This window comes from Hyla sarda, chromosome 2, assembly GCF_029499605.1.
Source record: "Hyla sarda isolate aHylSar1 chromosome 2, aHylSar1.hap1, whole genome shotgun sequence".
Taxonomy (NCBI): Eukaryota; Metazoa; Chordata; class Amphibia; order Anura; family Hylidae; genus Hyla; species Hyla sarda.
This window is the reverse complement of record NC_079190.1, coordinates 327126061-327142045: the sequence shown is the minus strand read 5'-3', so window position 1 is coordinate 327142045 and position 15985 is coordinate 327126061. Positions and strand designations below refer to the sequence as shown.

The following is a 15985-nucleotide window of genomic DNA, read 5'->3' as shown; positions in this document are numbered from 1 at the left end:
AGAGTTTGAGCGGCAGCGCAAAATTTGCTGTACATTCCCATTGGGGGAGAGGGGGGGGGATGCAGCGAGTTGCATGCAGGGAGCTGTTTTGCAACAGCTGGAGGCACAATGGTTGCGAAACACTGAGAGTTTGTTACCTAACTCAGTGTTTCACAACCAGTGCGCCTCCAACTATTGCAAAACTACAACTCCCAGCAGGCATGGTCTGTCAGTGCATGCTGAGAATTGTAGTTTTGCAGTATCTCAAGGGCCAAAGTTTAGAGACCCCTGTATAGTGGTCTGAAAACTGTGGCCCTGCAGATGTTGCAAAACTACAAGTCCAAGCATGGCCAGGCATGCTGGAAGTTGTAGTTCTGCAGCATACAGAGGGCCAGATGTATGCGAACGTCCTTGGTCCTTAAGGACCCTGAAGTCAGGTCGTTCGCATACGTCCTATGTCCCCAACATGTTAATTATGCTAAATATCATGGAAAGTGCCTAAAAACACGTTTACCAACCAGGGTGCCTCCAGCTGTCCAGGCATACTGGGAGTTGTAGTTTTGCAATATGCAGTTAAATATAATGAAATTACAGTGGTGACATTACTTACACAAATCAGCAGTTTTTCCTCACTTGTTGAAAAGTTACTCCCCACCATCTTCGCAGGGCAGCAGAAAATCGCGATGCGAAAAGCAACTGGCAAAGATCCAGGAAATGATCTCCGTTCTTGCATGATGTCATAGCACACATGCGCAGATTATTTTCGCGATGGCGAAATTTCGCAATTAAAAAGAAATCACGAATATTACGAATATTCGCATTTCACGAATATGGGATGAATATTCGTCCTCATATTCGCGAAATATCGCAAATTCGAATATGTCATATGCCGCTCATCACTAGCGAATTTGTGCCATCTGAAGTAAACAGGAGGAGAGTTCTTCATTACACTGTAAAGGGGAACAAAACCTGCAAAGGAGCCTGCACAAGTTTGCCAGCACAATCAACAACTTCTACTCTTATTTTTACTTAAGCCAGAGAACTTTCAAAACGGTGACTCCGGTCGGCTCAGTCTTGACCCGTATGCGGTTTTTGACCGGATCTAAAACCGTAGTAAACTACGGTTTTCGGTCCCATCAAGAAACCGCATACGGGTCAAAACTGAGCCGACCGGAGTCACCGTTTGACTCCGGTCGGGTCATTAAAGTATATGGAGTCACGGGCTGATCCGGTCGGGGTACGGGAGCGCCCGGTTTTCCCCTCCCCTCGCCGGATCCGGCACCCATATGTACAAAACGTGGTGTGAATGCAGCCTTAGACAAATGACCTGTACTTGGGAGTTTACCTTATCTTGCTGCATTTCACCTGGCATTTTATTTTCCTCTATGAATACAGTGGAGAAGACTGTGTTTTATATATTTGCTTTTTCCTGATCCCCGTCTATAATGTCTTCCTCGTAATTTTTTTTTATTTGCATGGAATTGCGCGCGGAATTTTGCACGGAATTGTGCATGGACATGGGGGAGAACGAAGTGAAGGGGTTTTCAGCCATTTCCGTGCAAATTGCGTGCAAATTCCATGCAAATTCTGTGCAAATTGCGCGCGAATTGCGCGTGAAAACGATGTCCGGCAGAATTTTTTTTACCATTGACTTCATTTGAATTCTGCTAGCGGATTCCGCTTGAAGAATGAACATGTCCTTTCTTCAAGCGGAACGGAATTCAGCGTCGGAATTCTGCTAGCAGAATCTCCACAGTGTGAACAAGACAGCGGAAAAAACATTGAAGTCAATGGGCAGAGGAGATGTGAATTAATTTGGAGCGGAGAATTCAAGAGGAATTACTTGAGTAAATTCCGCGTGAATTACTCAGTGTGAACGCACCCTAAGGCTGGGTTCACACTGCAGAATTTCTGGGCAGAATTTCTGCCAGAGATCGAGCCGGCGGCGCTAGGACTGAGCAGACTGCGTTGCTGCCCCCATACACTGCAATGCCTTTCTGGGTGGATCTTTTGGGAGATCTGCTCAGAAATGCATTGACATCTATGGGGACGGCAATGCAGTCTGTGTGGTCCTAGTGCTGTCGGCTCGATCTCCAACAGAAATTCTGACCAGAAATTCCACAGTGTGAACCTAGCCTAAGGGGAAATGTCTATGCAGTTTAATAGCAATGTGACAGAGAATAGAGAAGTTGTGAAGTAAGTGTGAATGGCTACCTGTCTACATCATCTGCACTGCTTTTAAATAACTCAATTGACAGCTAATTCCGATAGAACTGAACTAAAATGATAAACGCGTCGGCATTGTGGCATCAAAATGCCACACTGAAAAAGTAAATGTAAAGATAAGCCCATGCAACACCAAACCCTTCAAGAAGAAGCCAAAAGTGTGGCGCAGACACAAATATGGACCAATGAGTTTTCAGGGGAAAAAAATGCTCTAGAATTATTATTATTTATTTTTCTATATGAAGAATACATATATTTGCTAAAAGGTCAGGAAAGCTGAAAAGTCTGCTTTGGCACTATGTAATGTGGGTACCCCATTTAATAGGCACAATACCAAATTCTGCTCAATCTGCATCAAATATGATTCTGCTAATAAATTCCTTTTGTTCACTGTACATAGGAGAGCAAATATATCCAGCTATACAGTGATCCCTCAACTTACAATGGCTTCAACATACAATAGATTCAACATACAATGGTCTTTTCTGGACCATTGTAACTTGAAACCAGACTCAACATACAATGTTACGGACAGTCCAGATCTGCGACACATGTCAATGGCTGGAAGAAGTGACCAATCAGAATAGGCATTTTACTGGTAAAACCCCTGTATTACTGAAGTGTATGCACTGACTGGTGTCTGGTAGCGCCTCCTACAGTACAGGGAGGTATTACATGTTCTGTACTCGTTACCTGTACCAGGGTTAGCTGCTCCTTTGGACACCAGGTGAGGGCGACTCCATGTTACTTTTTTAGGACATTGTGTGTACTGTACAGGACCCTGAAGAAGCTCCTGTCCTCTACATAGACCACGATTTCCCAACCAGGGTGCCTCCAGCTGTTGCAAAACTACAACTCTCAGCATGCCCAGACAGCCTTTGGCTGTCCGGGCATGCTAAGAGTTGTAGTTTTGCAACAGCTGGAGGCCCCCTGGTTGGGAAACACTGACAGTGATTTACAGCTCCCAGCAGATCTTTCTTTCTGTTATATGTAAGGATTTGCTTTATCTGTATTAGTTATCTCCTTATTTTCTTTAATCCTCACTTTTTCCTATTTTTGGATGACATTTTGGTGGCTTCAGAACCAATTACCAGGTTTCCATTGAGTTATGGTCTCAACATACAATGGTTTCAACATACAATGGTCGTCCTGGAACCAATAAATATTGTAACTTGAGGGGCCACTGTATATGGGAAATATTAACTATACCAGAACATAAACCATATGTGGTTCAGCTTTAATTAATCTCCAGTGAAATGACATTACACATACTGGGCTATAAATACAAGGCACTCCTATAATGGAGCATTTCTCCCTGAAAAAGAGCTACGTGTAAGAGGTACAGTATTACAGTATGCTAGTTACTACATGTATAATACTTTCTCCTCCAATCCACAATAATTCATTTCAACTATCAATACTATATTGTTGTTTACTAGTATAACCTGCTTGCTTTACAATCTGAATGGAAATTATTACAACATCAATTCTCTTTTAACTTAGAGCTCATCTTACATTTTCATTATATTATCTTTTTACTTGTTTATCCTCCTTTTTAGCTGTGAATTCCCCATACATGTAAAAATATAGATTCATTCTGACATAAATGGTAGGCTTGGGCATTAGTGAAAGACTTTAGGAAGAAAGTGGGAAAAATGATAGGACAGGATATTGATTGCATAGAACGCACATCAAACACTAGAACAAGTACTTTAAAGGGGTTATCCAGGAAAAACTTTATATATATATATATATATATATATATATATATATATATATATATATATATCAACTGGCTCCAGAAAGTTAAACAGATTTGTAAATGACTTCTATAAAAAAAATCTTAATCCTTTCAGTACTTATGAGCTTCTGAAGTTGAGTTGTTCTTTTCCGTCTAAGTGCTCTCTGATGACACGCGTCTCAGGAACCGCCCAGTTTAGAAGAGGTTTGCTATGGGGATTTTCTTCTAAACTGGGCGGTTCCCGAGACACGTGTCATCAGAGAGTGCTTAGACAGAAAAGAACAACTCAACTTCAGAAGCTCAAAAGTACCGAAAGGATTAAGATTTTTTAATAGAAGTCATTTACAAATCTGTTTAACTTTCCGGAGCCAGTTGATATATAAAAAAAAGTTTTTTTCCTGGAATACCCCTTTAATGCTGCAAAACACAATTCAGGCTATCAGGAATAATACTATGGATCATTTTGAGAGGCTTTGCAAGACCTAAGGGTACGTTATCTATTTCTATATCCTGTACTGTGTAAAATCAGCAAACCTTTGGGACTATATGGGGTTAGAGCAGGTTTTACGTTTTACTTGTTTGGAACTGGGAAGACATGTGACTTCCTTTAGAAATTGTATCTTATTGTTTTAGGTCTATGATTAAAGGGGTAATCCAGAAAAGTGAAGGATGCTTCCACTACTACCATTTTGTTGGCTGTTTGTATATTTTAAAGTGACACAATGTCCAGCGCATTTAGGATCCAGTAAAATTTCTTCCTTTTTTTCTTCTTTTCTGGGCTCTGCATTTGAATTTTATGGGTAACCAGGGAAAAATGGGGAATTAAGATTTCAGTAACACATGTTGGACAACAGTTGGTATAAATTGAAGAATAAGGTAAGAGATATTTGGGGGAATATTTTTTTTTCTCTTTCTTTTGTTTCTGTTATGTTTTTAGTTCAGTTGTCCCTCAACATACGATGGTAATCCGTTTTAAATGGACCATCATTTGTTGAAACCATCGTATGTTGAGGGATCCGTGCAATGTAAAGTATAGGACAGTGGTCTACAACCTGCGGACCTCCAGATGTTGCAAAACTACAACACCCAGCATGCCCGGACAGCCAACGGCTGTCCGGGCATGCTGGGAGTTGTAGTTTTGCAACATCTGGAGGTCCGCAGGTTGAAGACCACTGGTATTGGAAGTTTTACTCACGTTCCCCCGCCACTCTGGACCGTCACCGCTGCCCTGGATGTTGCCCTCCATCGCTGTCGCCGTGTCCCTGGGGTGTCCCTGACGCTCCGGTAAGGCCTCTGCTTCCCCGGCATCCTCGCTCTCCGTCGCCGCCATCACGTCGCTACGTACGCCGCTCCTATTGGATGACGGGACGGCGCGTGCAGCAACGTGATGACGACAATGGAGAGCGCCGACGATGCAGAGGATCCCAAAGAGGACGCGCCGGAGCCCCGAGGACAGGTAAGTGATCGTCAGCGGACCACACGGGGCACCGTAAACGGCTATCTGGTGGCAGCTGAAGCAGTCTGCGCTGTCGGATAGCCGTTTATGCGATGGCCCCGACATACAAAAGCATCGTATGTTGATGCTGCCTTCAACATGCGATGGCCTCTGAAAGGCCATCGCATGTTGAAATTATCGTATGTCGGGGCCATCGTAGGTCGGGGGATCACTGTATTTTCTTTTATTGGCAACAACATTATTATTTTTCTGCTGTGAGTGGGTGAAAATGTAAATAAAATATACTTTTCTTTAATGGCCTCTCTAGGATTTGTGATTTCCTATAGAGATGTTTAATAAATCACTGTGGTCTGTGTCACACGTACATATATCCATTGTCTTTCATATATTCTAAAACATGAACTTTGGTTCCAGTGTAAAGCACAATCTTTGCCTGCAGCTACTTCTCAACATTTATGGGGGTTGTTTAGGGGTGACGTTGTGAACCTACAACCCGCTACCCTTGCAAAAATATTCAAAATGGTCACAGGGTGCCAATGGGTTGCTATTGCAGCCTGTGGCCTGAGATGACCCCCCAAGTCTGGTATCTTAGTACATATTTTAGGCTGTAGAGGCAGGGCATCATGCTGAAAAGCAATATTGCAATATTGAAGCATTGCATACAAAATTTCCATACCAAAGCTAAAAATAAAATAAAAATTTAATACAGTAATAAAAAATTTAACAAAAAAAGCTTTAATCCTCTTGAGGACAATGGACGTTTATGTACTTAACACACACCAGGACAGACCTTCTGAACTGTGTTTCAACTATGAAGCAGTTGTGCTCTTCCAGTCAATGACGGAGAACTGTGATCTCAACATTCTCTCTCATTAACCCTTTATATGCCATAATCTAAAACGATCAAGATACATAAAGGAGCACTCAGGTGTATACATTTTTTGTTTGTTTTTTTTTTAAACTAGACTTACCATCCGCCATTCCCAGGCTCCACAGGGATCCTTTTCCTTCTTCTTGTGGTCAACACATCACACTGTGGCACAGAAAATAGCAGGCTGCAGTGATGTCTTGCCCTGGCCAGTGACTGTAGGAGTATGATGCATTGAGCCCAGGCCCTGGTTTTCTTCTAACATCACACTGGCGCTAAACCAGTCCCAGGTCAAGGTGGGACATCACTGCGTCTGGCTATTAGCTGATCCATAGTATGACGAGTCAACCATAAGAAGCAGGTCGAGGAGTGCAGCAGAGGCACCAGGGTAGTAGCAGGAGGTAAGTCAATTTTTTTTATCTTTATGCCAGCATACTTGCAAATTTGTAAAAAAAAAAAAAAAAAAATAATAATAATCTATATATTGGGGTACTTTTCTTACCTGCTTTATATGAGTTCTGGCTTTGAGCCACTGATAGTGCCTGCAAAGCCAGGCTCTATTAGCAAATTGCTGATAACCCTGAATAATACTATGCATTACAGAGTAATGATTGCATGTAAAAGTTCCTATATGGGAAACACATTTGGTATCGCCTCATGTGGACATTTTTTGGACACATCACATCCCAACAAAATGGTCAAAAAATGTATCAATATTTCAGGTATGCACAATAAATGGTGCAATAAATGAGCCTTACAGGGGTACTCCACTGGAAACATTTTCTTTTAAATCAACTGGTGCCAGAAAGTTAAACAGGTTTGTAAATTACTTCTATTTAAAAATCTTAATCCTTCCAGTACTTATCAGGTGCTGTATGCAACAGAGGAATTTATTTTCTTTTTGAATTTCCTTTCTGCCTGACCACAGCACTCTCTGTTGACACCTCTGTCCATGTCAGGAGCTGTCCAGAGCAGGAGAAAATCCCCATAGCTAACATGTGCTGCTCTAGACAGTTCCTGTTGACACCTCTGTCCATGTCAGGAACTGTCCAGAGCAGGAGAAAATCCTCATAGCAAACATATGTTGCTCTGGACAGTTCCTAAAATGGTGTCAGCAGAGAGCACTGTGGTCGTGACAGAAAATAAATCCCAAAAGAAAAGAATTTCCTCTGTAGTATACAGCCGCTAATAAGTACTGGAAGGATTAAGAATTTTGTAATAGAAGTGATTCACAAATCTGTTTAACTTTCTGGCACCAGTTGATTAAAAAAAAAAAATGTTTCTGTTTAAATCTTCAGTGTTTTCCAAACAGTGTATCTCCAGCTGTTGCAAAACTACAACTCCCAAAATGCCCGGACAGCCTTCAGCTGTCTGGGCATGCTTGAAGCTGTAGTTTTGCAACAGCTGGAGTCACACTGTTTGGAAATCACTGCCTTACATGTTGTTCAACACCTGTTCCATTCATTATTCTCTCATTCAAGCACCTAAATCCCACATTGTAGCTATATTGCCTAATTTAGAGTTTGCACTTATTTTTATTAGCACAGTATAGTATTAATGTAGAGTTTGTCATGTGTTCAGTATACCCCATTCTTATATTGTTGGTCAGTTAAAGCCTTTTTTCACATTCAACATGTTCTGTATACAAGCACCACCAAAAACACAGAAAAAAATTATGCACAAATAAACAGCATATAGAAGAAAAGTTAACAAAATCTTTATTGAAGTGTATCATCAATTAAAAACAACAATACATATACATGATAAAAACAAGGCACCGTAAAAAACTGCAGATAGGTAGGGACTGGAACTCAGCATGAAAGTGATAATAAACATAAGTAGGAGGTCAGAGGGCAATAAGATGTAGGTATCAAAAATAAAATCGCACCAGAATACTGCTGAACGCAAGCACGAGGGCAAGGAGGGAATGAACGAGAGAGCCAAACCCAAAGACCAAAGGGAACAAGTATGCCAGACCTTACCTACCAACCCCAACGATCGTTTCACCACTGAATGGCTTCCCCCTGAGGAAGCCATTCAGTGGTGAAACGATCGTTGGGGTTGGTAGGTAAGGTCTGGCATACTTGTTCCCTTTGGTCTTTGGGTTTGGCTCTCTCGTTCATTCCCTCCTTGCCCTCGTGCTTGCGTTCAGCAGTATTCTGGTGCGATTTTATTTTTGATACCTACATCTTATTGCCCTCTGACCTCATACTTATGTTTATTATCACTTTCATGCTGAGTTCCAGTCCCTACCTATCTGCAGTTTTTTACGGTGCCTTGTTTTTATCATGTATATGTATTGTTGTTTTTAATTGATGATACACTTCAATAAAGATTTTGTTAACTTTTCTTCTATATGCTGTTTATTTGTGCATAATTTTTTCTGTGTTTTTGGTGGTGCTTCTATCATGCACATTACTTACCTCTTTGAGGTATAGGCTCTTATGTAGGTGTCTATGTTCTGGATACAGTAGAATCTCCCAATAGCGGACACTCACAGGGAATAAACAAGTGTCCTCTTTTGAGAGATGTCCCCTATTGGGAAAAAGGCTAACAATTCTTCCTAAATGATGGAAAGCTGTACTGTACTCACTCCAGAGTGTAATTACCTATAAAACACAATAAAAGGCAATATTACAGTAGAATCTCCTAGGGTCGTTTAATCTCCCCTTATCCCTCCCCATATACTTTCATCCCTCTTTATACCCTGTGCCATCTTATACATTGCATTGTGTCAAATTATCCCCCCCCTTACCACATAATTTCCCCTTGACCCCCCCCCTCCCCATGCCATTTCATTACCCCTTAATTTCCCTCTATGCAAATTCATCACTACCCCCCCCCCCACCTCTATGAGGTGGCACAGGGGGGATAAAGGGGGAATAAAACGGTGGTGGTAAAGAGGGGGTGATGAATTTTCACAGAGGGCAATAAAGGGGGAATAAAATAGCACAGGGGGGATCAAGGGGAAATTATGTGGCACAGGGGTAATATTGTGGCTGGTTGACGTACAGAAGGAGACAACTGTATAAACATTGATCTTCTGCTTCTTTGCTGGGGCTTCTGCAAGGGGGTTAAGCGGGGGCCTGGGCCCCTTACTGGGGTATTGACTGTACCCCCTGATGGCGGCCCTGTGGACAAGATAAGCCTGGTTGTCTCCTATTGGAAGTGTTTTGTCCCCTAATGGGATTGTTATGTCCCCTATTGTCCCCTATTGGGTGCGTCCGCGTCCACTATTGGAAATGTCCCCTATTCGGAGGGTGCAAATACATTAAGTCTTATGGGACTCTGTTGGGGAATTAAAAACTGTCCACTATTGTGAGGTGTCCCCTGTTGCGAGGTGTTGCTAAGGGAGATTTTACTGTATCATGTTCTGTTTTCTACAAGTAGTATTGACAAGCTGTCTGTAGCTGTGATATATATATATATATATATATATATATATATATATATATATATATATACATTTATCACAGCTACAAAAGGCCTCATGGTGATGCTGAAATGTCGTATTGATTTAATGGGTGAATAAAGTCACTTATTTCTTATACTTTGGAGTGCCACTTTCTGTTTGGACTATATATATATATATATATATATATATATATATATATATATAGATAGATATCTTGCCCCTTACTAGCCCTTTGACACGCCCTACCTTACTACTTGGGTAACACACTTTAACAAATCCCCTCCTCATGTAATCACCTTACTACTGGGGTGACACACTGTAACAAACCCCCTCCTCATGTTATCTCCTTACTACTGGGGTGACACACGGTAACAAACCCACTCCTCATGTAATCTCCTTACTACTGGGGTGACACACTGTAACAAATCCGCTTCTCATATAGTCTCCTTACTACTGGGGTTACACACTGTAACAACCCTCCTTTCCATGTAATTACCCTACTACTTGAGTGACACACTGTAACAAATCTCCTCCTCATGTAATCTCCTTATTACTAGGGTGACACACTGTACCAACCTCCTCCTCTGGTAATCTGCGCTCCTCCAGCAGGCAGAAGAATGCAGATTATTATGGCACCAGGGGAAGGGGGTGCGACAGCGATGCTGGCTGGGCGCTAACTTTCTGGCAGCAGTCAGAGCGGCACCCCCATCAAGAGATCGCTCTAGGCCGCTGCCTATTTTGTCTATAGACAGAACTGGTCCTGTATTATGTTGTTTATGTTTTTTATTAAGCTGCTCATTCTGTGCATTTGTATTCCTTACCATAAATGTAATAAGAAAAAAAGTGGTAAAAAATGAAACAAAAATGATTTTATTGCAGGTGAGTTGAAGGAATAATGGAGATCCATGTGATTCTGAAAGCATTTGGGTTTCTGCTTTTGCTTATAGTTGGTATCCCAGGAAATGTTTTTATCTGTTTACAACTCACATATGTAAGAATAGTTGAAAGAAAACTCCTCCAGATCAACATCATATTGACAGTGCTGTGCTTCTTTAATTTCCTTGTTCTCTTTTCACGTATAATACCACAGGCCCTTAACGCTTTAGGTGTTGAGTATTTGCTCAATGATACAGAGTGCAAGCTCGTCATATACACATACAGAGTAAGTCGAGCAATGTCTATATGCATCACCAGTTTGCTTAGCTGGCACCAGTGTATTCTTATTGCACCAATAAAACAATTTTGGATTTTCCTTAAACAAAAAATAACACAAAGAACCAAGGTCATAATTCTAGGTTTTTGGATCATTAATCTATCTACATATCCTTTCTTTGTCTTGAATGCCAACACTCGGAAAAATGGAACAACATCAGTGTATACTCTTCATCTAGTCTACTGTGACACAGACTTTTTAAATTATACATCATACGTTGTCAATGGATTTTTTTATGCCATACGGGATTTTCTTTTTGTGGTAGCCATGACTCTGGCAAGCAGTTATATGGTGTGCGTATTGTTTTACCATGACAGAAGTATGAGAAGAAGGATGAACTTGGACAGATCTCAAAGGAGGGTGGCACAATACAAAGCCTCGAGAGCTATTATTTTATTGGTCACCTTATATGTTGTACTATTTGGACTTGACAATTCATTGTGGATCTATACATTAACTTTGTCTGATGTGAGTCCTAACATGAATGATATTCGGATATTCTTAGCATCTTCATATGCTGCTTTTAGTCCAATACTAATAATAACCACCAACCCTAAACTTCGGCTTAGTTGGTTATTTTCACAAAGACAGAGACCATATAAAATTTCTTTAGAATGCAATGGACAATTGAACTGCATTACAGAATGGACAAGCAACAGTGGTTAAAATGCTGTATTCATTTTCTAGGGTTAAAGTCATTCAAACATTATTATTATTATTATTATTATTTTTTTTTTTTTGGGGGGGGGGGGGGGTAGAATACAGACAAAGCCAAAATAAAAATGTTGAGGGAAAACAACCTGACTATATATACATCAGAAACATTCCAGCAAAATCACAATCAATATCGGGGAAAAATATTTCACTCAGGGCCCAAAGTGCTGCACAAATTATATATAACAATTGTATACACCCCTCCCCCCTCCCCCATTGATGCCATTCTGACAGATTCTTCCTGCTTCTGTTGACATGCCAACCTTGAAATAATGTCCTGCTCAGGTAAGTACTAACTGAGACATGTCACCTTTCCATGCAGTAATTGGTTCAGTGGGCATGTCCTGCAGGATCGGCATGTAATCGGAAGCAGATGGAAGTCAAGAGCACTCGGGACCGCGAGCCATTAGAATGTTAAGGTAGATGGTGCATGTCAATATTCACAGACCCTCACCTCACCATGGCATCCACTGACTCACCATCCTCCTGTAGTAAATTCTGGTGCCATTACTTCCTATGTAAGCAATGTACAGGGTGGGCCATTTATATGGATACACCTTAATAAAATGGGAATGGTTAGTGATATTAACTTCCTGTTTGTGGCTCATTAGTATATGTGAGGGGGGAAACTTTTCAAGATGGGTGGTGACCATGGCGGCCATTTTGAAGTCGGCCATTTTGAATCAAACTTTAGTTTTTTCAAAAGGAAGAGGGTCATGTGACACATCAAACTTATTGGAAATTTCACAAGAAAAACAATGATGTGCTTGGTTTTAACGTAACTTTATTATTTCCTGAGTTATTTAGAAGTTTCTGACCACTTATAAAATGTGTTCAATGTGCTGCCCATTGTGTTGGATTGTCAATGCAACCCTCTTCTCCCACTCTTCAGACACTGATAGCAACACCGCAGGAGAAATGCTAGCACAGGCTTCCAGTATCTGTAGTTTCAGGTGCTGCACATCTCGTATATTCCCAGCATAGACAATTGCCTTCAGATGACCCCAAAGATAAGTCTACGGGGGTCAGATCGGGAGACCTTGGGGGCCATTCAACTGGCCCACGACGACCAATCCACTTTCCAGGAAACTGTTCATCTAGGAATGCTCAGACCTGACACCCATAATGTGGTGGTGCACCACCTTGCTGGAAAAACTCAGGGAACGTGTCAGCTTCAGTGCATAAAGAGGGAAACACATCATCATGTAGCAATTTTGCATATCCAGTGGCCTACATGATAATTATGTGTTTCCCTCTTTAAGCACTGAAGCTGGCACGTTCCCTGAGTTTTTCCAGCAAGATGGTGCACCACCACATTATGGGTGTCAGGTCCAAGCATTCCTTGATGAACAGTTTCCTGGAAAGTGGATTGGTCATCGGGGGCCAGTTGAATGGCCCCCAAGGTCTCCCGATCTGACCCCCTTAGACTTTTATCTTTGGGGTTATCTGAAGGCAATTGTCTATGCTGTGAAGATACGAGATGTGCAGCACCTGAAACTATGGATACTGAAAGCCTGTGCTAGCATTTCTCCTGCGGTGTTGCTATCAGTGTGTGAAGAGTGGGAGAAGAGGGTTGCATTGACAATCCAACACAATGGGCAGCACATTGTACACATTATATAAGTGATCAGAAACTTGTAAATAACTCACAAAAGAATAAAGTTATGTTAAAACCAAGCACATCATTGTTTTTCTTTATTAAGGTGTATCCATATAAATGGCCCACCCTGTACTCACTTGGTCATTGATGTATTGTAAAAGAAAATGTGGACAGGAGTCAGCAATGGTACTCTGACTGATCTGAGGCCACACAGCCCCATACACAGCAAGCTGTAGTCAATGTATGCTCAGACACCTTTCCATCCTAGGCTGCAAGTAATTCTTTTAGTTTTTAGTGCTAAAAAGTAGCTCTATTGTGGGATAAAACCAGCAGATCTATCACTGGGTGCAGCTTTTCTCATGGCTAAAGCAAGTGATTTAGCTATTTTCTTTCGGCAAGTGTACTTTAGGAGGCCATTAAATAAATAACAACAAAACCGCACAGTTAGGCTTAGTTACATATCCTTTTTGAATTTTTTTTTTTAACAAAAGCTACATGTGATCAAAAATGGAACAGATACAGATAAAAAACAAACAATGGAACAAATACAGATGGAAAAATGAAAAACAAACAATGGAACCAAACACAATTGAAAAAAAAACTGTTTAATATGAGTAATATGAGATGGATCAGAGCTTAAAGAGGTACTCCGGTAGAAAACAATATTTTTAAAATGAACTTGTGCCAGAATGTTAAACAGATTTGTATATTACTTCTATATAAAAATCTTAATTCTTCCAGTACTCAGCTCCTGTATACTACAGAGGAAGTTATTTTCTTTTTTAATTTATTTTTCTGTCTGACCGCAGTGCTCTTTGCTGACACCTCTGTTCATGTCAGGAACTGTCCAGAAATAAAACTAAAAATAGGTGGTGCTGCAATCCAGGACAAAATGTTGTGAAAAAACAAAAATGCAGAGTAGAACTCACCCAGTGTAGGTGGGGGGGGGTCACAGAGTATATTCCTTAGACCCTCCACAAACACCTCAGAGCCCAGTGGAACTGTTCAGAGCTGGATAGGTTTGCTATGGGGATTTGCCTCTACTCTGGACAGTTCCTGACATGGACAGAGGTGTCAGCAGAGAGCACTGTGGTCAGACAGAAAAGAAATTCAAAAATAAAAGAACTTCCTGTAAAGCCACACAGCAGCTGATAAGTACTGGAAGGATTAAGATTTTTAAATAGAAGTAATTTACAAATCTGTTTAACTTTCTGGAGCCAGTTGATTTAAAAAAAATTATAATTTTCCACCGGAGTACCCCTTTAATGAAAAAGAGAAAAAGTAGTAACAGCACAGAGAAAACATCAGTCCTACAAATAGTTATGCTTACTAAACGCGGTAGTTCTATATACAGAACAATTGATTTCATTTGCACAGGATTGTAGTAGCTGTCTCTCTTTCAGAGAAAAGGAGGAAATTCTCATTAAACAGTTAATATAAAACCCATATTTTTTACAGATCATCTGGAGCTAAAATCTATATCTGGATGAATTATTTCTAAAATATATACTTATATGATTTCTTGACAAATGAGATGTCAAGATCAGCTAAATATGAATGATGGCACTACAACAGATATAAATCATCTCAATGGCTCTTCAATTGTGCAAGAACAGAATGTTTTATGAAGATGAAGAAGTATCAAACTGTCTTTCAAGATAGTGGAAAATAAAATTAAAAAAAACACGTTTTTGTAATAAGAAAAATATGTTTACAGTTATTAAACAGTATTAGGGTTCATTTCAAGGCATTCTTCACATTAACAATGATTTTTACACTTGATGGCAATGCAGAGAGGAAAGATAATTATTATATTCTATCAAAGCCTAAAGGACATTATAGACCAATTACAAGCATCTGCAGATGCAATTTACAAATGGTGCACACAATTATTTGTTGTATTGTTATTACTCGTGTTCAATTTGCATAATAGATATTAAATTCTGTAAAAAGATACACTGTGAAATGCATGAGTACAATATACAATATTTTAAAAGATATTTAATTAAAAGTTAAGTTTTATTGCACTAATTTCTTTGTCGTACATATGCTTCGGTATTATTAGTGCTTTGTAGGCATTACTGGTTGTGAGGTTACCAATACATACTCTGTCCATAGCTGACCCATACAGTGCAATAGTTATCTTAAAGGGGTACTCCCCCCCACCCCAGCCATCTTATCCCCTTTCCAGGGCAAAGGATAGGGGATAGGATGTCTTCTGATTGCGGGGGCAATTCCAGCCACTGGGTCTAGCACCCCGTAATCCTCATGCATGGAGTGAACTCTGCTCTGTCACAGACAACTAGCGATTACAGCCGTCATGCCCCCTTTATAGACATTAACCCCTTAAGGAAGAAGCCCATTTTGACCTTAAGGACCAGGCGATTTTTCGTTTTTGCATTTTTGCTTTTTCCTCCTCCCCTTCAAAAAAATCATAACACTTTTGCACCTACAGACTCATATGAGGGCATGTTTTTTGCATCACAAATTGTACTTTTTAACAACTTTACTTCTTTTATAACAAAATCTGTGGTGAAACCAAAAGAAACTTATTACTGGGGTGAAATTAAAAAAAACACCATTTTGTAACATTTTGTAATTGGGTGCTTCTGTTTTGCGGCTTTTTCATGGACTTTTCGGTAAAAATGTTACCTTATCTTTATTCTGTAGGCCCATACGGTTACAAAGATACCCAATTTATGTAGGTTTTATTTTATTTTACTACAGGGCTATATGAGGGCTCTTTTTTTTGCTCCGGGGTCTGTAATTTCAA

General features: G+C 40.4%; 1 protein-coding gene across 1 annotated transcript; it reads left to right on the top strand.

Moving 5' to 3' along the window:
• Positions 1-10580: 10580 nt before the first annotated feature.
• On the top strand, positions 10581-11564 carry LOC130357460 (olfactory receptor class A-like protein 1). Its single transcript, XM_056560155.1, has one exon. The coding sequence runs from the start codon at positions 10581-10583 to the stop codon at positions 11562-11564; it is 984 nt and encodes a 327-aa protein (XP_056416130.1).
• Positions 11565-15985: the final 4421 nt, after the last annotated feature.

What these genes read in the sequence shown, in the direction of transcription:
- LOC130357460 (XM_056560155.1), top strand. Translation starts at nt 10,581, where the DNA reads ATGGAGATCCATGTGATTCTGAAAGCATTTGGGTTTCTGCTTTTGCTT.